Source organism: Megalops cyprinoides, chromosome 6 (genome assembly GCF_013368585.1).
Source record: "Megalops cyprinoides isolate fMegCyp1 chromosome 6, fMegCyp1.pri, whole genome shotgun sequence".
Lineage (NCBI taxonomy): Eukaryota > Metazoa > Chordata > Actinopteri > Elopiformes > Megalopidae > Megalops > Megalops cyprinoides.
In genome coordinates, this window is record NC_050588.1 from 17,874,114 (window position 1) to 17,895,863 (window position 21,750).

Genomic DNA, 21,750 nt, shown 5'->3' on the forward strand with positions numbered 1-21,750 from the left:
GTTTTTTTTTTATTTTTTATTTTTGTATCAGACTCATCATTATAGTGCAGTTCACGGCACAGTTAGATATAACAACACTAAACAACAATCTTCAGAACTGAAGGGTGAATTGACAACGTGTACGTGTCACGTACATGTACGTGATCTTTATTCCATTTTATGAACAAAACTGCTGCAGTCAGACTAATAACACTAAAATCAAGTAAACAGGATGCTAATCCCAATTCAAATCCAACTGCTTAAACGTGTTTAAGCATCCATAAAGATCTGTGGTTAAGGTGAGAAACAGAGGAAATATTAGTCTATAAACTACAGAATATTATTCAGCATTATAAAAGACTACAAATACGATGGGTGAAAACACTCTGTACCAGGCTGGTAAAGATTTTTTTATCATTCCATCCATATTTATTCACACCTATTTAAAAAGAAAAAAATATAGTATACAAGACGTGAAATTGGAACAGTTTTCCTGCTTATTGCACTGAGCAAAATCAGATGTTCACAACAGCATAAATTTTCTTCTGGAAAACATGAGGGTCATAATTATTCACATAAATAAACCTTTTAAATAAACTCTAACAAAAGCATATCTCAACCAACTTTCTGCTTAGTGGAAGTTCAAAGTGAGCTTCTGCAACTGTCCAAATAAGAAAAGGTTTTGAATTGCAGACTTCTAGGCTTTTATGTATTGTTTGAAAATTATGTAAGATCCTGTTGAAACCTTCACTGCAAAACTTTTACCAAGTTCATATATGGTCATATCTTGGTCTCCTGTTCACTGTCAGTATCCTTTTTACAGCATTACAGACATGACTACTTCATTACAAGACTATGTACATTAGCCAGAAGAAAAGACTGCATAATTATTGAAAGTGTGCTGGTGTGATCAGGAGTAAGCTGCTAACAACTCTCTCCAATCAAAAATGTTGGCTGTGAAGGCTGAAAGGAACAAACTTCAGCATGAAGTAGTTTCCGCCAATAATTAATGAACACAGAAGCGCTCTTCTCCCTGACCTCCGACAGCAGAGAGAGGAGGGAAAGAAGGCCGTTCTCAACAGAGAGATTATACTGTATATTGTTCAGAACCTAAGAAAAAATCATATGCACTTAGCAATTCCACTACTCACTCCTTGCTATATTTGGTTCCTTTCTGGTTTGTTTGCTTCTCAGATTTTGGAATTCATTTTTGGTTGTTAAGATGTAAGTATTATAACTGTGACGACTGCCCCCCCCCCCCCCCCCCCCATTTCCTTTTTCTTTTCTCTCTTTAACCTATTTTTTTAAGATTTCATGCATACATACCCTTTTTGTCCTTCCAATCACACTACCATGCTACATGCATGCAGCCCATATACTCCCTCTCCCACACATCCCCACATCTGATCTTGTCTGCCCCCCACAAACACAGTTTACAGATACACATTCATTTATGCATACCGGGCAAAAGCAAGGCAAGTCATTTACAAAGTGGTGTTGTTTGGGTACAAGCCTTTATACTCAAAACCTGAAATAAAATGTTGAAATAAAATGCAGGTTCCTGTCCCTAAGGTTTTTGAGGCTCCACAGAGTCTCCTCCTTCATCCTGCATCCTCCTTCATCCACAGGAAAGGACAGAGGTATCACACCGCATACAGAAACAAAGGGTGTGTTGTGGAAGGCAACCAAATGGTCGTTGTTAACATCAAGGTATGCCAAACAATTCCCTTTGTCTGCAACCCCCCCCCCCCTTTAATTGAGTTAATTTTGATTGTATTGGATGACCATCCAAGAACACTGAAGCAGGTTTTGCATTTTCCTTACACAGGGTACAAAATAAATTGGGACAAATCAGAAATGATGCCATTAAACAAGTTTGAATAGGATATGCTAATCAGCACATTACCACTAAAATGGAATACCACAGGCCTTAGATACCTTGGTTTAATAATCTCCCCCAATCTCTCGGTCACACACAAATGCACACATGCACACACACATGCTGTTTAAGTGCTATGTGTACACGTATATCTACAGTATGTCTTTTGAATAAAAGGAAATTTTTTAAAATGTAAGGTGTGTGGTTTTGGCTGTGATGGTATGGGGCGCCAAATGTGACAGACCTTTTTTCATGGACGGAATGCCTTCTGTGCATCAAGATCACAGCTGATTGCAAACCATTTTCAGCTGTGTGATGCATATGTCACGTTTTTTATCACAATATATCATTTCATGATATTTTGTTACACCCCTAGTTGCTACCACTGACTGTGTCCTCTCCCTGCTTTTCAAAGGCACTATAAACAGCACACAGAAATGGCATGTGACAGATGACATCTACAGTGTGCTGTTAAAAAGCGTGAACTGTGAACTGTCAAGGTCAAGTAATACAGATTCAGCTCTTTCTTCAGGTATTTCAATTCATGGTACATCTCACCAAAATTCTGCAGTCTGAGAAATGTGGTGAACATCTGACAATCAGAGTGAACTTTTCTCACAAACAGAGCTGAGAGGGTTGATAGGTGAGGTGTTATTTACATAATTACATTATTTCTGACACCCCATAAGATTTGCTGAGAATGTGATGGTCACAGTTCAACTTCATAACAAAATAACCTTCAACCCACTAGTAATTTCAATAATAGTTTAGTCTGTTGCAGTATACTAGAGGGCTGCAAAATGGATCAGCAAGTCAAACCAGAAGAAGTGATTGACTGATACAGCTGGATTTTAACTGTCAGTAGGATTTATGCATAACGACAACAACTGTACTGAAATACTGAAGCTGCTTCACAGGTCAGACGTTTTTTTTTTTCTTCAAGGATGATAGAAGGACATGCACAGGAGTTCTTTGCATACTCACTTAAGTCCTTTTTCCATCAGTAGCCAAAGGATCAGGAACTGCAGCCAGGAAATTAAACATGAGACCTGGAAACCCCATTGCTTCACCGCTGTCTTCCCAAAGTAAGGCAAAAGTGTGTGTGAAGTAGTCCTCTTCTAATATATCACCCCACCTAAAGAGAAATGAAATTCCCTGGATTTTTATTTTTTACACAAAACAAGCATCCTACATTTGTTACGTAATATGTACATTTGTCTAATTCCCTAAGAGGAAATATGACAAAATATACCTCCATAAAACTAATCCTGCTCAGATCAAAATCTCAGGACCTAAATAATGTCTCTGCAATGGCAATGTCTTTTCCTCCAAAAAGCTGGATATACCTGTTCAAACTCATTCATGCTGCTAAGATAGCATTAGGAACACAACATACGAACAAAGGTAGTTACAACAAAGGTGTTACAACATATAAACAAGACACAGGCCTATCAGCAGCAGATAACACAAAGCAAAAAAAATCCTAGAACACAAACAAATCCAGAAGTAGCACAGGGCCCAAGAGGACATCTGTAAAAAAGTTCAACATTGCTACCTTGGATTGGGAGGTCTGCCTCATGCTACTTTTGAGTTTGTTTGTTGATGAATTAGTTTTCGGGCAGCATTAACCATTGCTTATGATCCAGCCAGAAAGCTGAAAAGGTAAACCAATGAGCAAAAATAAACACAATTACCACAAATCAGCAATAAAGCAGTTCATAGTTTCTACATCTAACTCAATACCACGCGATTTTCTTATCTTGTCCTCAAACAAAATTAAAAGATAGAATGCTGCACTGATTGGCTTTTGACCACAAAACTTTGCTGTAAGAATGTGAGTAGCATAGTTTTGTTGGTCAAAATCTGAGGTGTAGAGGTCTTAGCTCTGATGGAAGGCAGATAGACTGCTTGTGAGCTGAATGTTCAGACTCATAAACTTTACCCTAGCCACATTATCGACATTATTAACATCAATGTTATTATCATTTTTTTCTTCTTCTGGTACAGTTAAATGGGCTTTATCTGCATTAGATATTAAGACTTTGATGTCCCCTTCCAATATCTTTTATCTCAGCTGCCAAACAGGCACTGCCCCCGTTGAGAAACCCTGGGGTAGAGACCTCCCTTCTTTTCCTTATTTACATAGACATAACAAACCTGCCCAAATAAGTAATACGTGTATACCACTGGAGATGACAGTGTGGATGTACACCACAAGGGGGTAGCATTACTTCCATGCGTTCCAAAATATGTCATTAAGTCAATATTTTCCTCTCACACAGTCTGTGGTTAGGAGACGCCGCAGTTGTCAGGGCAATGGCGTCTTGTCTGCTTGAACGCGAGTGCTGCTGCAGTGATATCCGTGGTGGAATAAAATGATTGCCCGCTCGTTTTGACAGTTTGTTCATTTCAGTCTATATTGGAAGAAATGTTGAAAATGTATATTTGATGCATTTGTTTTCACGCTGAAATGCTAGGGTTTTGCAGATTCGCAACATGCTGTCAGCTCAAATCGCAACCTGAACAAAATCTCTGCCATTAGCTAGTTAGCAAGGTAGCGAGTAAGATATTGACATAAGTGTATGTGCTTTTAGTGCAAATCAAAATCACAGCTAATGCATGTGGTTGGAGTTTGCGTGTAACTGTACTTACTTATGTCGTAGGTGTTTTAGAATACTTGCCAATATGATTAACTACAGAAATGGAAAACATTATAGTGGCGAGTAAAACATAAAAGATAATCGCGTTTAAGTGCGCTAAACTTCAGTTAGCCACGTTAGCTAGCTTGGATGGGTCGCTAGCAAGGTAGGCACATAGTAAGAGGACTCAAGATAATAAACTACATGCTGAGCTAGATAGCGTTTCACTTTCCGAGCTGTTTAGATAGCTGGTCATGCTAGGTAGCTCATGTTGCTGCAGAATGAGCTGTTTTGATAGCCAGCTTTAATTTTATTTCCTCACTGTGGTGGCAGTGTGAGTAATCAGACTCATTGGATTGTATGCTCTCAAAGAGAGAGGTCTAACGTACTGTGTCGAGGATGATGGAAGCCCAGAAATGTGTGCCGGAGGAGCACGTGTCACCGACCGTCCCGACCCAGCGCCCAGATCGGGTTCCTCTTCAGAAGAGCAGCGTGTGTTCTCGCTCGTACTTCATGGTGGTAATGGTGTTTTTCCATGTTTACATCATCAACGTCATTGCACTGCTTCTGTACGTGCATTACAACAACGGTCCCGGGGAACCTGTTACGACCATTAGCCCTACGGACGGGACAAACAATCTCCATACCTCCCCAGATCCCAATCCTCCGCCTTTTAACCCGGGATCCCACCGCTCATTGTACCTTCCACGTATTGAGGGTATACGGGTGAGGAAGCGCTTCATTTCTTTCGATACCTTTTTCGATTACATAGAGTGCTTTCATTCCGATTTAAGAATATTTGTATTCTTCCTATTTATAAGTTATGAAAATGTACAATGGCTGCCATGCAGTATTTACTTGAGGCCATTGCAAAATCATTTTATTAGTTTACTGACTGAAATGTTTATGTACAGGTGGGACATGTCCAAGAAGTGTCTCTAGTGCCAGACAAAGTCCATGAGATGCGAACCCTGAGCTTGAAGCCCCTGCTGTTTGGTGAGGAAGGATGGCCAATCTGCTTTGTGCTCATGTGGAGTAGATGGTGTATTCACCCTGGCTCTGTGGGGAATCGTCTGTTACCTTCATCTTTCATCTCCATCAATATTCAGCATTCATTTACTCACCCAATCAGTCAGTTTGGCCTCTGAGGGGTAGTGCAGGCTTGCAGTGCAAACTGTGTACTTGGCTGAAATGGCCTTGTTGTTGGTGCTGAAATGTGTCAGCATCGCAAAAGATAAACATGAGAAGGTTTAGGGATGAGGACTGTGGGTTGAGCAACCACCCTGTCATCTTCTCATGCTTGATCATTGAAGCTAGTTGGAGCTGGGCTTGGTTAAGAGACCTGCAAAAATGAAGTTGCCCTTGGAAGTGGTGTTAGTGGACCAGCTGGGGGACCTAGAAAACCAGAGCACTGATGTCATAATTTGCACAGTAGCTGTGGAATATGCTGTCTTTCAGAACAAAGGTATGACCCAGTATGTTCATTAAAGATCCCATGAAGCTTACATGTAGAGTTTGAGGTGCTTACCCCTTTGTTCTAGTCTACCCACTTTTATGCCCAAGGTCATCACTATGAATGAGAATTAAATTCTTTGTTAACCTTTGTTGTTAAATAAAGTTTAATAAATAAATAATAGATACATGCTACAGGCACAGGGTATGACGTCTGTGACACAGGTGTTTGTCTGGGGAGACAGAGAGGGAGGAAAGTCCAAACAGCTGTGTTTATGCAGTGAGAGGAAGAAAGTGCAACATCATTAGTCATCTTTGAAAAGAGCGTAGACCCAAATGTACAAAAGTGCTGTAATGTAGGCCCAAACTAGCACAAACCTGACACGTTTTATCAGGTACTGTCAGTTTGCAGGGCTTTAGGTTGTGTTTATGTGCATGTATTTCTATATGTGTATGTATATGTGCGTCTGTGTGTATTTGTTGTTTTTTTGTGCGTACAAGCATTCTTGTGTGTGTAAGCATACATGCCTGTGTGTATGCATGTGTTTGAATCTGTATATGAATGTGTATGTGTTTGTCCTTGTTTGCATATGTGTCTACGTGTTTCTGTGTTTCCATGTGCGTTTACATGTATGTGTTTCACTGTGTGTGTGTGTTTCACTATGTGCATCCTGCAGAGATCCCGGGCTTTCTCTCAGAGGAGGAGTGCAGTGTGGTGGTGCAGTTGGCTCAGCTGAAGGGCCTGACGGAGAGCCGGGTGATGGTGCCTGAGGACCAAGAGGAGCTGACGCAGCAACTGGACCTTAGCCCAGAGGAGATCTTCAGTCTGCTGGACCTTAATCAGGATGGACGGCTGCAGCTGCAGGAGGTGAGGGACTAAGAATGGTGTCTTGGAAGCAGAGGCATGGAAGAGGGGGCATCATCAGGACAAGAAGGTGCAGGTAGAATGAGGTTTGTTTGGGGGGGGGGGGGAGTATGAGCCGGAAAGTGTTTGTGGAGAGAGGGTGTTCAGCAGCAGACAGGTCAGAGCGGACCAGCAGGAGACGTGAGTATCCCGAGGGCTTATGTGCTGGTTCTGAAGGATCCGGCTCTCCCCAGATTCTGACCCACTCGCGAGTACGGGATGGGATCTGGCTGACTCCAGAGAACCTGAGGGAGATCTACGCGGGGCTCAAGGCTGACCCAGACGGTGATGGTGAGAAACTCTGTATCTTCTACTCTGTAGAAACTGTGTATGTGTGAAGTGGAGGGTAGACTGGGACCTGTGTGCACGTCTGTCCCATTGTTTCTGTGTGGTTCTCTGAATATGTTTGTGGAGAGGGTTTAGTGCTGACCCTATGGTGCTAGGTGACAGTAATACTCCATAATACTCCATACTAGGTCTGTGTAAATGGGTATAAATTCTGTTCATTTGTGTACACTGTGTGTCTGACTCCACCTATCTGTCTGCCTGTTTGTCTGCTTCTCTTGTCTGTATTGTTGTTGCATGTCCGTCCGTGTCTGTCTGTCTGCAGGCCTGCTGAGCCTGGAGGAGTTTAAGCAGTTGAGCAGCAAGGCATTTCAGCACTTCCTGCAGCAGCGCGGTGTGAAGCGGAGTCAGCTGGTGAGGAACAGCAGACACACCTGGCTGTATCAAGGCAAGGGGGCGCACCACATTCTGCAAGAACTCAGGAAGAGGTGGGCCTCCTTCCTCCTCTTGCTCCTCACCCTTCATCTGACACGTGCCTGATTGGATCCTTTTTCCATTGCCCCCCCCCCCCCCCCCCCCCCCCCCCCACACACACACACACACCCCTAACCCTAACTGTAACCCTAACCCTCACCCTCCCCAGGGTGACGCGTCTGACCCGACTGCCCTCCTCTCTGGTGGAACTGAGCGAGCCCCTGCAGGTGGTGCGCTATGAGCAGGGTGGTCACTACCATGCCCACCATGACAGTGGCCCGGTCTACCCGGAGACTGCCTGCACCCACACCCGGCTGGTAGCCAACACCTCCACCCCATTCGAGACTTCCTGCCGGTGAGGGAGAGAGAGACTCCCGTCCTTGTGTGATGTATGTGTACTGTGTGGTGGGTGTTCTTTGTTCTCTTTCTTTGTAAGCTGGAGAAGAGCGTCTGCTAAATGACAAAGCCTAAATGTTTGAGTATGCTTTGTGTGTGCATGTATATGGTGTGTGTTTACTGTGTGTGCATGCGCACGTGTATCTGTGTGTATATGAGTATTGTGTTTGTGTGTGTGTGCGTGCGTGCGTGCGTGTGTATACTGTGTGTATGTGTCTGTGCTATGATAAACGCATATGTTATGTGTGCTCTAGGTACATCACGGTGCTCTTCTATCTGAATTCTGTAGAAGGAGGCGGAGAAACCACCTTTCCTGTGGCTGACAACAGGACCTATGAGGAAGTGGTGTGCTATATATATGTGTTTGTGTATTTGTGTGTGTGTGTGTGTGTGTGTCAGCATGCGTGTGTGTGCATGTGCATGTGTGTGTGTATGTTTGCGTGTGTGTATGTCTCTAACTGTGTGTGTTTATGTATTTGTGACAGAAATAGAGTTTGAGAACAGGGTTTTAATCCATCTTGGAAAAAAATAGAAAAATGAGCAGAATGTATTCATCACATGCTGCACCATCACTAAATAAACAGACTATAATAATATTCTTATTCAGTCTCATTCATTATTACTACAACTTCAATCATGTTCAGTTACATGGGGCATTACATGAGGAAAGTGGCTTGAGAATTTTCCTCCTCTGTTTCAGTCTCTGATCCAGGATGATGTTGACCTGCTGGATACAAGGAAACACTGTGACAAGGGCAACCTCAGGGTGAAGCCCACCAAAGGAACAGCCGTCTTCTGGTACAACTACCTGTCGGATGGCAAAGGTGCAGTTTTTTTCAGCTCTGCCACCAAGCTTTCTGTCCATTAAACTGTTGAAATATTACCCACAATTCACAAGTTAAAAAAAAAATGTAAATATGGCCTATTATAACCCCAGCTATTGCAACCCAGCTTTGCATGTTAAGTGGTTAAGTGGATCAGATCAGAGGCAGTGGCATTTCACTGGACATTGCATTTATTTTTGATGAGTGCAAGTAAGAGAGAACTTTCTGTTCTGTCCAGTTTTATTGCTGATGAGTGCAGTTGAAAACGGGCTGTTTGTGCTGTACTGCAGGGTGGGTTGGTGAGCAGGATGAGTATTCCCTGCATGGTGGCTGTCTGGTCACCCGCGGAACCAAGTGGGTGGCCAATAACTGGATCAATGTGGACCCAGACTACCAGCGCCAGGCCCGCTACCAGCAGCTGGTGTCCCAGCAGCAGAGTGGGGAGATCCACGATGTTGAGCGAGACCCTGACCAGCACAGTGACCTCCACCACGACCTATAGCCCCCACTGAGGAGACGAGCCCTTGACCCCCTCACCCCCTGTCCTGGCGCTTCCGTCCCTTTCTCCCCAAAAATGATGGCAGGACACAAAACTATGTGCACGGCCCTGCCCTGCTTCACTGCCTCCCTGCATGGAGTTATATTACAGTACATCACATTACATCATTTAGCAGACGCACTTACCCAGAGTGACTTACATAGGTTATACTTTTTTTTTTTTTTACAAAGCAGTTTTACAGTGGAGCTTATGTGGAGTGGAGTGTGGTCTCCAGAGGTTGGGGTGCTTTCAGTCCAAGCTCTGGGCTTCATTTCCCTTCAGCATCATGGTGAAACATAACCTAGTATTTGACATCTGAAATCACCCCAGGACTCAGAACCCAGCACTCCAACCCAGCGGCATCCTTTGACATGCAGTCCTGTGCAGCTTTAATGAATGTCACATGCATGGAGTCCTCCTCTTTTGGAGTCAGTGGCATTTATCAAAGGAACTTTCCTGCTGTTCATCTCTTCATCTGAATGTTAGGCCCAGTGTGGTGAGTTCATACAGAGAGGCCCTCAGGGTTACTTTCAGAGGTCTCAGCTATGTTATTATCTTGGTGAACTCAGGGGTCTAAGCGAAGTGAGGCATTGACTAGTTTACCTGCACCCTTCCATCAGCCTAACCGGTGCTCTGACCACACCAGCATCAAAACACAAGGTAGAGAATGGGGGGGTCATGCAGCCCAGCTGTACAGTCCCTGAAAGGTGACAAACAGACCCTCCCTGCACATTGCCACCTGTCCCCACCTACATCCCCTCTGATGTCCTAGACCCTACTCCAACCCCACAAGAGGCTGCTGGTGGTCCCCATCCCAGCCCTCCTGACACTGTGTGTAGTTCAGTGGACTTGTGGCTTTGAGTTTATGCAATTCTAAACAAGGAACGTTGGTGGTGATCTCCTCTGTATTTTTACTTTTCTTTGTGAGCATCATACTCTTTCTTACCTCAAGAGAGCTCAACCTCCTTTCCAAAAATTTGTTTACATATATGCACTATCTTCTCTGGGAGTTTCAAAGAAATTGTAGTTTAAAAGGAACAATGAAAGACTAGTGTGGGAGTGCTGAGGTGGGGTGAGGGGGTGACTGCATGCAGAAATTTCTCATTTTGATTTACCCCCTCAATAAAGCCCAAAAAACATAACACCCCATAAGAACCCCATTCCTTCATAGATAGTGTTGTAATGAAGATGCAATTTCTTATATCTATCCTAGATTTGACACAAACACCTCTGCCCATACTGATACCTCTGCTCTTTGAAGCATGTTTAAATTATTACCTCTGCACTTCTCCCAGTTATTGCCTGTGTTTCCTTATTTATTTACCGCGTTATTTATTTCATTGGTAAAAGTGTTCTTTCAATGTCACCTGCATCCAGTGTATCCCAGGCTATATTAACTGTAGTCAGAATAGTATTTATATATTATTTATTTATTGTGTATTTATTTATTCAGTCACACTGCTTGTTTTGGTTTGACAAAGCACTGAATCACTTTCCTGTATGCCATATAGACTATATTTAAAATTTAAAATGATACATGAAATAAAGGAAAATACAGTTCATCTGTGTGAATGTCTGGTTTAGTTGCTCTTTAAAAAGTGGTCAATATAAGGCAGACCCCTTGTTTCTCTGGAATCCTCTTTGAAATGGTAACTCCTCTTCATGCTCTGCACTGACCCCTAGTGGGTAAGAGGGCTACAGTCACTGTTCAGTAAATGTTAACAAGCAATGAGACGACACCAATCTCTGTCATTTTAGATTATATTAGTATAATATTATTAGTAAAATTCCCAATATTAAAACTCCAGTTGTGTATATACATAAGCAACACAGCAATTGGTAATGGTGAAAAAATGGTTTCTGCTACTTGAAATCTACACAATTGCAGCATATACAGCACTACTGGTTTTAGACAATGAGAGAATTATGCCTTAAATCTCCTTTAACAAAGATCACGCTTAAAATAAGAAAACAATTGCTGTGCATGCTCATTACAAGAAAATGTTTGAAGAATTACAGGTTAAGAAATATTTTCTCACACACTTTCTTACACACACTTGCACAATCATCCCCAGTGTCTGCAGTCCTCTTGGAGGGCTTAGCTAGCACACATTATTCTCACAACTTTGCTGAGGCATTATTTTGAAGTTGCAATGTTGTGAGAATATCATACACTGTATGAGCAGGTGCAGAGTCAGCACTGGCTTACAGAGTAACCTGGGAACTGAGAGGAGAAACCAAACCCACCTCTTCCCAAAATAGAAGCCCACAGTTTGCAGAGTAGGGAGTTTCTGCCCACTCTCCCAAAGGTTTGTAGTCAGGTTTGGTTTCTTGCTATGAACACAATACAGGTTCTTGTTTTGTGATGTCCTACTCTTCTGAGAGCAGTAATTGCTCTCAGCATACTCAAAGTCATTTATAGTATGTTACTCTCTGTCACAAATGTTCCAATGTTAGATGTACTTCGTGGGGTACACCCCCACACTGGGTTGCAAGTTCATGTTTTGAATGAAATTTTGTTAGTGAGATACACATGAAAGGAAACCTGCATAAAGATATCTGACTACTACAAATAATGACAGAGCATATATTACTGTGATGTCATTATCAGAGCACTGTGCAGCAACTATTAAAAGCGACTTCTGAGAGGTTGCATGAGACAACCGTCAGATCACCCTGTAATCCCAGTAATCTTTCTCTCTCTCTCTCTTTGGTCTCCCGCATGGCAGGCTTGTAAGACGTTGTTTTCCAGATCAGAGAAAGACAGGGGCGGCAGGATGAGGAGGTGGAGGAGAGGTGGCGTGGAGAGCCCCCAGCTGTATTTCACCAAGGGAATGTGCCCCCTTCTGGTCAAAGCCTGGTATTGCTTGGCATATTCTGGAATAAAAGTTTTTCATTAAGCCACTATTAAATTAAACTATTTGATGTGCCCTTCTCCAACACACAACCATCAGTTTCACAATCCCGTGCACAGCATTGATTAGGTCACCAGAAGATGGCCACAACTGTTGAAAATGTATGTGTAAGTGTAATATGCATTTATTTATTTTATATTTTTGATTTATTTGTTTGGCCAAGAAGATAAACACTCCTCCACCTTGACAACCTAGGGTAATCAACTGGGTAGGAAATGCAACGGATTGTGTCACCAATCTGCTGTAGGTGAAATGATTACAGGGCAAGATATGGAGAAGAGTTTGGGGAATTTGACAGTAGTGTTAATGCCCTACTGTATTTGCCATGGGATCTTTAATGACCACAGTGAGTCAGATGTGGGCAGTACAGTGACCTCATCGCTGTACTGCAGCTGTAATTCCAATGGTAGAGGATGTGTTTGTGTGTGTGTGTGTGTGTGTGTGTGTGTGTGTGCGCGCGCATGCACACAGGTGAGCAAATGAGCTTACCACTGCACAATCATAGCTTGGCACAGCTGACGCCCCCCGGTGGCTGAGGCAGTGCAGCACAGCGTCGTGTATACTAGCAAATAGGCGACCTTTGGTGATGGAAGAACTGAAGAAGTCCCCACGCTCCAGCTGCTCCACCACAGAGGCTGGACTCCAAGACACACTCAGTGAGGACATGCTACGTCTAAAACATGCATGCTCAGACACATTAAGTTACACTAGGTCACACTATGTCTGAGACAAGCCTGGTGAGACACACACATTGTCTTTGACACACACATGCGCTATTGGACGTGCTCAGTTAGACATACTTGGAGACACTCAGACATTTAGTGACATACGGACGGAGACAAACAATAAAAAGACCACACAAACGCATACACAAACAGTCTCAGTTACAGAAATAGTTACAGACATGGGCAGAATGTTAGTACTCACCCTGACAGCCAGCTATGTAGACATCCACATCAATCTCCCCAAAGTCCTGGAATATCTATCACAGAGGAAGAAGGAGTCATGCATGAAATAGGAAGCAGTGTCCATTGACCAGAAAGTAGTGAACAATGCAGAAAAAGTAGTGATTTACACAATATCAAAATTCTTCTTCCTTCTTTTTGTCCTAATTTCTCCATGTCTCTGCCTCTTGGCATCTTTCATTTATATCCCTGTAACTCTTTTCTGCAACCCTATGTCCAGTCATACCCTCTCTCTGACTCACATTTCGGATTGTCTTGATGGCCACTGTGTCAATGAAGTTTGCAGTGGAGAGGTCAAGGATGATAGAGTGGATGTCCCAGGTCCACTTGCCCAACGAGCCCAGAGACACCCTCTCCAGATCCCTGCTGAGGGTGTCATCACAGCTGGACAGGGTGGTCGTGTCCCCATCCAGCTCTGAGATGGAGCCCAGCGTGGTGGAGTCAGGGTCTCCACCTTTCAGGTACTCCCAGCTGCCATGGGCATTTGGTGTCGCTGGCATGACAAACACCGTGCCGTTCCCCCGACGCCCCAAATACTGTTCATCGCTGGACGTGTTCTCCTGTTTTTCCTTCTCCTTCCAACGACTCGCCTCCTCCTCCACGGAGAACACCTCCTCTCTGGCCTCCCCCCCTGCAGTCAGGGCCTCCCTCTGGGGGAATGGAGGAGCAGTGAGTTCTCGCGTTCTCTGATTCCCATTGTCTCATGATTATGTATGAACAGGTGTGTAAAGAGATGTACAGGTGTATACTGGTGTCTGTAGATATGAGGGGTGGCCCACCTGTCTCTTGGCCTCTCTCTTGGCTCTCCTCTGTGCCCTCCGCTCTCTGCGTCTCTGCTTGGCCTCCTGCCTCCTCTTGTAGGTGATCATTTTTGTGATGTTCAGCCCACTCTGTACACAGAAATCAGGCAGCGGATGAGTGATCACACAAATACACACACACAGCAGCTAGACACACACAGGTCATGATCACCATGGTAACAATGACTGTGCCCCACCTTCTCTTTCAAGGCATCCAGATACAGCTCTGCATTGGCAAAGTACACTGTGGCAGACGAGCGGAAGATGGTGATGCCTGGGATTTCTCTCACCTGTGAGAGAGAACAAAGCAAGACTGCTTTATGACATTACAACATTGTCACAGCAACAGGAGGTGGACACCTCACAGACTCTCTGCAAGCTGACTCAATTGAACCCCTGTCCCTCCCACCCCCTCTGCTCCCTCATTTTTCTGTGTCTCACCTCCTTGTGTGTCTCCATGTCTAGGTAGATCTCTGTGCCTGGAACCTGTCCCAGGACTGAATATGTTGGACTAGGAAGGAATCATGACAGGTATGATTCTACACCACATATTATTGCATATTCAATGACGACTGACATCAAAACATTAAACAAATCTCTTATCTGGATCATTGGGACAGCAAAAACAAAACATTAATTAATTAGCATGATTTCTGCCAGGCATCAAAAAATAAATAAACTGCCAAGAAAACAGAAACTGGTCTAGGTTAAAGCCCACTGTCAGGCAATAAAAATGCTGATATTAAAGGGAAGGGATATGAATAGTCACTTTATGATAGGAAAAGCTAAGGGAAGAGTTGCATGTTATTTCAAAAGTATACAAATATGTTCAAAATTCCAAAATGGAAGACAGCCATTTTTATATTGTATACAGATAAACTGAGATACAGACCATTGACAAAAGAACAAACAGAAATTTAGATAATCAGACAGACAGAGCCTTACAGCTGAGTTCTGAAGATGACAGTCAGCAAGGCAAAGGTGATGGAGATGGCCAGACCCAAGTCCAGGTTATACAGCAGCGTGGAGACCCAGGTGACCACCCACACCAGCTGGGGGTAGCAGAGACACAGAGGGAGAGAAAAAAAAACTGAGTTTCACTATGCACTAGTTGAGTCAAACCAAGATATGTGTTTATGTGTGCATGCTTGTGTGAGTGAGTGTGTTCTCCTCTTTATAGAACAGGCATCTCACCAGATCGATCTTGCTGGTTCTCCACAGTGTGATGACGTCATAATACTGCTTGAACATGCCCTTCAGGTTGACGATAACGATAGCTGACAAAACCGCCTGGGACAATCACAAACATGTCATGGACAGGGACAGCTGGGACAAACACACATACTCACACATACAAACACACACACACACACACACACTTGCTAACACACAGTCACACACTCTCTAATACTCAGTCATTGTGGGGGCATTGTAAGATGCCCCAATATGGGCCAGGCTCAGGAAGGACTCACCTTGGGCAGTTCCTGGAAAAGCACCCCCAGCTTTAGAACTGTCACCAGTACTATCACAGCAGAGACCACCCCAGCCATCTGGCGAGACAATAACAGCATTAAGTACCCAAAAACACAAACAGACCAACAGACAGAGTGTTTATGTGTGTGTGTGTGTGTGTGTGTGTGTGTGTGTGTGTGTGTGTGTGTATATGTGTGTGTGTGTGTGTGTGTGTGTGTGTGTGTGTGTGTGTGTGTGTGTGTGTGTGTGTGTGTGTGTGTGTGCACTTCACCTGCGTCTTTCCCCCTGTTGTCTCCTGAATCAGGCTGCGGGACATGGAGGAACAGACGGAAAAACACTGGAAGAACCCACCAGCCACATTACTGAGGCCCAAGGCTACCAGCTCCTGTAGAAGGCAACCAGAGAGAACATACAAACATGAAGTGTAGCTTAGCCAGCACATGTGCATGGGAAACAGCTCCAGCTCTGATTCCCTCAGGGCTGTTGCTGCTGTGTGTGTGTGCGTGCATGCGTGCGTATGTATGTGTGTGTGTGTGTGTGTGTGTATGTGTCTGTCTTTCTCTTTTCTGCATGAACAGAAAGATTATTATTATTAATCATTGTTTGGTTGCTATCCAGTTATGATCAATTGTTGTAGGCAAAAAAGTGGTTAATTGAATTGCTAATTAATTTTATTCAAATAAAGTTGAATACCAATTTGATTACTAATTTGTCTAAGGGGCATAATAATTAACCAGAGTACATTGAGTATCTTAAACCTTTCACATAGAGAACCAACTATTTAACACATTTCTTTCACTAAGGCATAACAGCATCAAGTGACATCAAATTAGTACTAAATTAAAAGCAGAATGAAGCCTAAGAAATCAGCTGGAAGGAAAGCCAGCAACCACAGTGTGTTCCCAGTGCCAGGGCTGTAGAACATTGCCATCATATAAGCAGCCTGGTGCAGGTGAAAACTGTGTGTGAGGTACAAGCTAATAGGCAGGACTGTGTTGTGAGAAACACAGTGTGGTCACGGAGCTGGGGCGGGGATCTATGATGCACACCTGGTTACTGTCCACCTTGTAGCCGTGTTTGAGGGCAAAGGTCTTGCCCAGGGAGATGGAGATGGCGTAGCCAACAATGGCAAGGGCAAAGGCATCTCCAAGCACCTCCCAAAAAATATTGACCTCTGGCACGACAGGGGACTTCAGCCTGAGTGTAGCAGGGGGCAAAGAAGGACAGAGTTAGCAGTCAATCACCAGAGAATGCAGCGATGGAGTTACTAACACTTAGGGGAGATCAGGAGTGACTAATACACAGGGCAAAGTAGGAGCAGGCATTTTACAGAGGTCACAAAAAGCAAAACAATGGTTCTTTTTCTGCATCTCCTACAATGTAACATGGCTCACACTCCCTGGCTGTTGCTACTAGTGTGGTACCACCTTTGCTCCAGGGGTTTACCTTCTGATAATATTCCAAATACTCACCCACTTGGGATCTCCCCCACCACATCCACGTCAGATCTGTGGTGCAGACCAGCGTAGTGAGATATCAGTGTGGCCACCACAATCTGTCACAAACATATGCATGGGTTTATGGATCTACCTAATATGTTATTAATAGCATTCTTTTCCTGATATTGTGGAACTGAGCTAGTTGGCAATTAAAATTTGCATCAGTAACAAATGAGATTCCATTGAAGCTTGGGGGGTGGTCATTTTGGTTCTGTGTAATGTATGGATAGGGGAACTGTATAATTAAGGAGCAGTGCTGAGGCTTAGTGTTCTGACAATCGTCAGTTGTTTTTAAATGACAGTTCTGTCATCTGGGATGTACGAAATGATGTAAATGTGTTTCACACAAAATAAGAATGTAAATATGAGAGAAGGGTGCAGAAAGACAAAGGGAGATGGAGAGAGACTCACAGTGATGAGCTCCACTGGAACAGGGACAGGTAGTTTGTGGCTGAAGGCAGAGTTGAGCTCCTTGGCGATGATGAGAACTGCCAGAGAGACAAAACTCACCAACAGAGTGGGCCAATGTGTCTCTGGTAACAGTGAGCACACATCTATCAGCGTCTGAGGAGAGAAAGAGAGAGACAGAGAGCATGTCAGAGAGGGGAAGCAAGTCAATGAGTCAAAGACTAGAAGGAAGCCATAGAGGAGGAGAGAGCCAAAGAGGGGCTACGAGTCAGAGACAGTAAAAAAATCAAAGAGAAAGAGAGTCAAAGAATGAGAGAGAGAAAGGCTACTAACTACACATCCCTCTCTGGTCACTGTTGGGAGTAATTAGAAAAGACCTTGGATGGGTCAGCTACTCACATACACCAGGGAGAGGGGACCGATGAAGCGTTTGGGGGACACGTCAAAGACGTATTTGAGCTGTGCGACCACAGCATGAACGGCAGCAGCTGTAGTGTAGGCCCGGACCAGTGGCTCTGACAAATATGTACCCACAAAGCCAAACCGCACCATACCCAGAACCACCTAGGGGCAGAGACATGCATCAATAGGTTGTTAATAGTAATTATTTGACAACTGCCACTCACAGAGCTGTGGGGTGTGTCCCTAGCCAAGGAGGAGGAGCCATAGATCAGAGAGTAAAGCTGAGACTATGGAATAGCTAGTCCTGGAGCCTGTACTAACAGCTATATTTGCGATACTTTTTTCCTACTTTCTTTGTAGTGTATTATGAGAGTTATCTAAAGTGAGAGTGTTTTGTGAATTGTGAAAATACGAAGTTAACGGTGATTTTGTTCTATGCCTGCTTTTCAACAATATTGTATGCCTTGGAGCAGTGCAGTTGTGTGCATGTAAGCTCTGCGGAGGCACTGGAATGACACCGTGTGTGACAGCGGATTCTGCAGAGATACTGTGCTGACCTGGATAGCTCCTCCCAGGATGGTTGTTGTGGCCGCCACTTTGACCCTGTAGGCATCACGGGCTGTGATGTTCACCACATCGGTCAGGTTTGTACCATTCAGGATGAGGAAGTCTTGGTCTGGAGCCAAGTTCTCTGTGACACTGCCCACCATGATACTGAGCACTGTGAATGTACCTGAACACACACATACACAACCACATATATGCAAACATGCACAAGCACAGACAAGTCCAGATATACATGTATACACACACATACATATGCACATAAGAACGAAACCACATGCACACAAAGCACACGTCATGTACATGAGTAAACATGCAGACACAAGTAAATAGGTGCACTCTTACACACAAATACACACACAAGCTCACCTATGGAGATATGCCGGGATGTCCCAAAGATGAAATAGACCAGAGAGGGGTAGAAGGAAGTGTACAGTCCAAACACAGGGGGCACCGAAGCCAACAGGGCATAGGCCATCCCTACACACACCCAAACAAGACCATGAGGATCTTTGAGATTATGACTTCTATCCTGACCCACAGATATCCAGTATCTGATATGCTTCAGTGTGTGATTCTGTGGTCACTGATCGTCAGTTTCTATGGCCACTATACTCTGGAGAATTGTTCAGATTACTTGGTTGTGATGAGCGTGTATGGGTTCGGATCACTGAACTGTGCAGTTGCTCGGTGGCCAGACTCACCCTGTGGCAGGTGCATGATGCCCACACTGATGCCTGAGATAAGGTCGGCCATGCCATAGTCCCAGATAGAATAACGAGGGAGCCAGTACAACACAGGCAAGCAGCCCACCACACTGCGTTTCAGCCTGGGCACAGAGCATCTGAGGAGGGGAGGGAGACAGGGAGACAGGGTGAGAGAGAGACAGGAAAAGAGAGCAGACAGAGAGGGGAGAGAGAGGGAGGAGCAAGGAAAAGAGAAAACAAAGAGAGGGAGGTACATGGCAAGCAGAGAGAAAGAGGGAGATACAGAATGAGTGATGAGAGAGAGTTGAGGCAAAAGGAAAGAGAGTAAATCAAGAAAATGGAGAGGATATGAAGATACAAGAAGGCAGGTGAGTAGCGTATAACTGCCCCAGGATATAGAGACTACCAACTAATTTGAACAGTGAAAACTGAAGAAATGCATAAAATAAGTGGATGACCTATAAAACTATCAGCGAAAGTAGACACTTAGGTGACTTTAGTGGTTAATTCATATGAGTGTTTTTTCAGTGATGATTTGTGCTTATATGACTGCCTCTGTTGTTGCTATTAGCTCCACAAGGATCTCTGTCTGTATACAAACATTAGCCAACCTGGTGCTGAACCTCCATGGTCTAGCACACTATGGAGTTATTTATGCAGCCTTAATTTTTAGATACATGAATTTAGCAGATTGATTACATTAGGTAACTATGGGCGGAATAGGTAACTAAAAATGATTAGATTATGTAACTAAAAGCTGAGACACCCCTAGGACAGACTGAAATGTAGCAGTCAGCTTCATAAACCTACTACTGTAGAAATACATGTCAACAATAGCAGTTTCATAAACTTTCTACTGTGAAACATGCATTTTAACTAAAGCAGTTATCTTTATAATTCTGCTGTTGTAAAAACGTATGTTAACTGTAGCAGTCAGCTTCATAAACCTGCTACTGTTAAACTTGCAGTTTAAGTAAAGCAGTCAACCTTATAATTCTGCTGTTGTAAAAAACGTATGTTAACTGTAGGAGTCAGCTTCATAAACCTGCAAAATGTACATGAAGTGTAGCAGTCAGCCTTTTAAACCTGCTGCTGTAGAAACACATGTTAACTATAGCAGTCTTCTTGATGAATCGGTGGTTGTGAGAGATGGCTGGCATGTCCCTGGTTTGGCGTTATTATTCTGCCAAAGAATTGTCAGGATTGCTGTTGCAATACTCCTTGTTCTTGTTTGTTACAGAGGAAACACTGGTGTTGGACAACTCCTTTGTACTGTACCACTTCATTTAATTCCCCTGCACCGATACCCTTATCTAGCATATTTACATGTTGTTAAACCTAAAAGTTAAACACTTTCCTGGACCACCTGGGATAAAGTACATCAGCACAAGGACAGATTACACCAAGGATCCCAATCCACAGCTGCAATACAAACTAATGGCTCAATCACCAGGGAACTGGTGCCAACCAGTCACAAGAACCCTGCGTATTAGCTTGGAAAGACGTGAGTAATCGGGTATCCCAGGACCTCTCCCCAGACACGCTGTGAATGCAGACAATCCTGCGCCCCTGTCTCGCTTCCCCCCTGCTTGCTCTCAGGTTTGCCCTTTTCCCTCTCACCTCAGCGAGTCTTTGAAGCGCTCTGTTAGTGAGGCCGTATCCGAATGGTCCACTCTGCGGGCTGCCTCCTCCAGCCTCTTCTCATCCAGGACGTCTCTCTCCACGCTGTAACGTGCTCCCCTCTGGTCCACACCCATGGCAGCCTGTCCTACCCTCAGCCTCTTTGTCTGTCCAACTCTCCTATCCTTCTGCCTGTTTGTCTTCCTGTCCCTCTGTCTGTCCAACTGTCTCTCTATCTGTCTGTCCAAATGTCTCTTTGACTGTCTGTCCAACTTCTCTTTGACTGTCTGTCTTTCTCTGCCTCTGTCTGTGACACTAAAAATCCTCTCCACTGTGTGTCTAATTAGAGATCAAAATGCCAGTGCCTTGACTTTAAACACTAATATTTCTAAATATTTCTTGAGTTTGAGCCTCAGAAACCAGCTTGTCTATCCCAAGGCACTGAGGTTTGTATCCAGATGCAATGAGTGGTAGATTCTTATACTGTGAGCTTAGGGTGGCATTTACTGGCCCCCTGCCCCCAACCTGTTTCATTTATACACCTATGGAAGGGGCGGAGGCATCCCTTAGCACCTAATAGCTAACTTTGGGAAAGGTACAGATCAAACGCGATTACTCAAGAGAGTAAAACAAAAAATTTTAACCCACTAAAAGCCAGTGGTGGAAACATTATGCAGACGTGCCCCAAATAACGCCCTCAATCAAAGCGGAAGGAATGACATGGCACAAAGTTTTATGAGGCCAGAGACTTCTTTGTGTTTATGTTTTTAGTGTCATGTTTATGCTCAGTCTGGATACGTTACCCTCATATTTGGTAAGAGACTCTCAAAGGTATTTACCACTCCAGATTGCACCATCTGTTTTATTGTTTAAAAACAAAAACATGTGCCAAACGGAACAACAAGTTCCAGTATACACTCCACACACAGGAAGAAAATCCCCCCCCACCAAAAAAAAAAAAAATTGTGATGTACAGAGGTCTACCTGTGCTTCCTGCGTACCCCACTTCAGCTTCCTGAAAGATGTC

At 43.9% G+C, this 21,750-nt stretch overlaps 2 protein-coding genes across 2 annotated transcripts; one reads left to right on the forward strand and one right to left on the reverse strand.

Annotated features, from left to right (window-relative positions):
• Positions 1-4,481: 4,481 nt before the first annotated feature.
• On the forward strand, positions 4,482-10,190 carry p4htm (prolyl 4-hydroxylase, transmembrane (endoplasmic reticulum)). The gene is made up of 9 exons (XM_036530601.1): positions 4,482-5,223; positions 5,412-5,493; positions 6,627-6,817; positions 7,048-7,144; positions 7,464-7,626; positions 7,782-7,967; positions 8,263-8,353; positions 8,709-8,832; positions 9,123-10,190. Exons 1-9 carry the CDS (start codon positions 4,897-4,899, stop codon positions 9,332-9,334), a joined length of 1,473 nt encoding a protein of 490 aa, XP_036386494.1. The 5' UTR covers positions 4,482-4,896; the 3' UTR covers positions 9,335-10,190.
• On the reverse strand, positions 10,047-20,860 carry slc26a6l (solute carrier family 26 member 6, like). The gene is made up of 19 exons (XM_036530809.1): positions 20,724-20,860; positions 19,101-19,240; positions 18,766-18,876; positions 18,390-18,565; positions 17,830-17,994; positions 17,434-17,586; positions 16,996-17,078; positions 16,573-16,720; positions 15,795-15,908; positions 15,523-15,600; positions 15,245-15,340; positions 14,996-15,102; positions 14,492-14,561; positions 14,248-14,340; positions 14,030-14,140; positions 13,493-13,900; positions 13,213-13,267; positions 12,775-12,920; positions 10,047-10,070 (listed from the first exon to the last, which is right to left on the reverse strand). Exons 1-19 carry the CDS (start codon positions 20,858-20,860, stop codon positions 10,047-10,049), a joined length of 2,415 nt encoding a protein of 804 aa, XP_036386702.1.
• Positions 20,861-21,750: the final 890 nt, after the last annotated feature.

Bases quoted from the DNA above. Each gene is read 5' to 3' on its own strand.
- p4htm (XM_036530601.1), top strand. From the start codon at position 4,897: ATGATGGAAGCCCAGAAATGTGTGCCGGAGGAGCACGTGTCACCGACC. The intron at 6,818-7,047 runs GTGAGGGACTAA...GGCTCTCCCCAG, and splicing joins GACGGCTGCAGCTGCAGGAG to ATTCTGACCCACTCGCGAGT. The intron at 7,627-7,781 runs GTGGGCCTCCTT...CACCCTCCCCAG, and splicing joins CTGCAAGAACTCAGGAAGAG to GGTGACGCGTCTGACCCGAC.
- slc26a6l (XM_036530809.1), bottom strand. From the start codon at position 20,860: ATGGGTGTGGACCAGAGGGGAGCACGTTACAGCGTGGAGAGAGACGTC. The intron at 15,909-16,572 runs GTGTGCATCATA...TGCCTTCTACAG, and splicing joins ACAAGGTGGACAGTAACCAG to GAGCTGGTAGCCTTGGGCCT. The intron at 12,921-13,212 runs GTGAGTACTAAC...CTTGGAGTCCAG, and splicing joins CTACATAGCTGGCTGTCAGG to CCTCTGTGGTGGAGCAGCTG.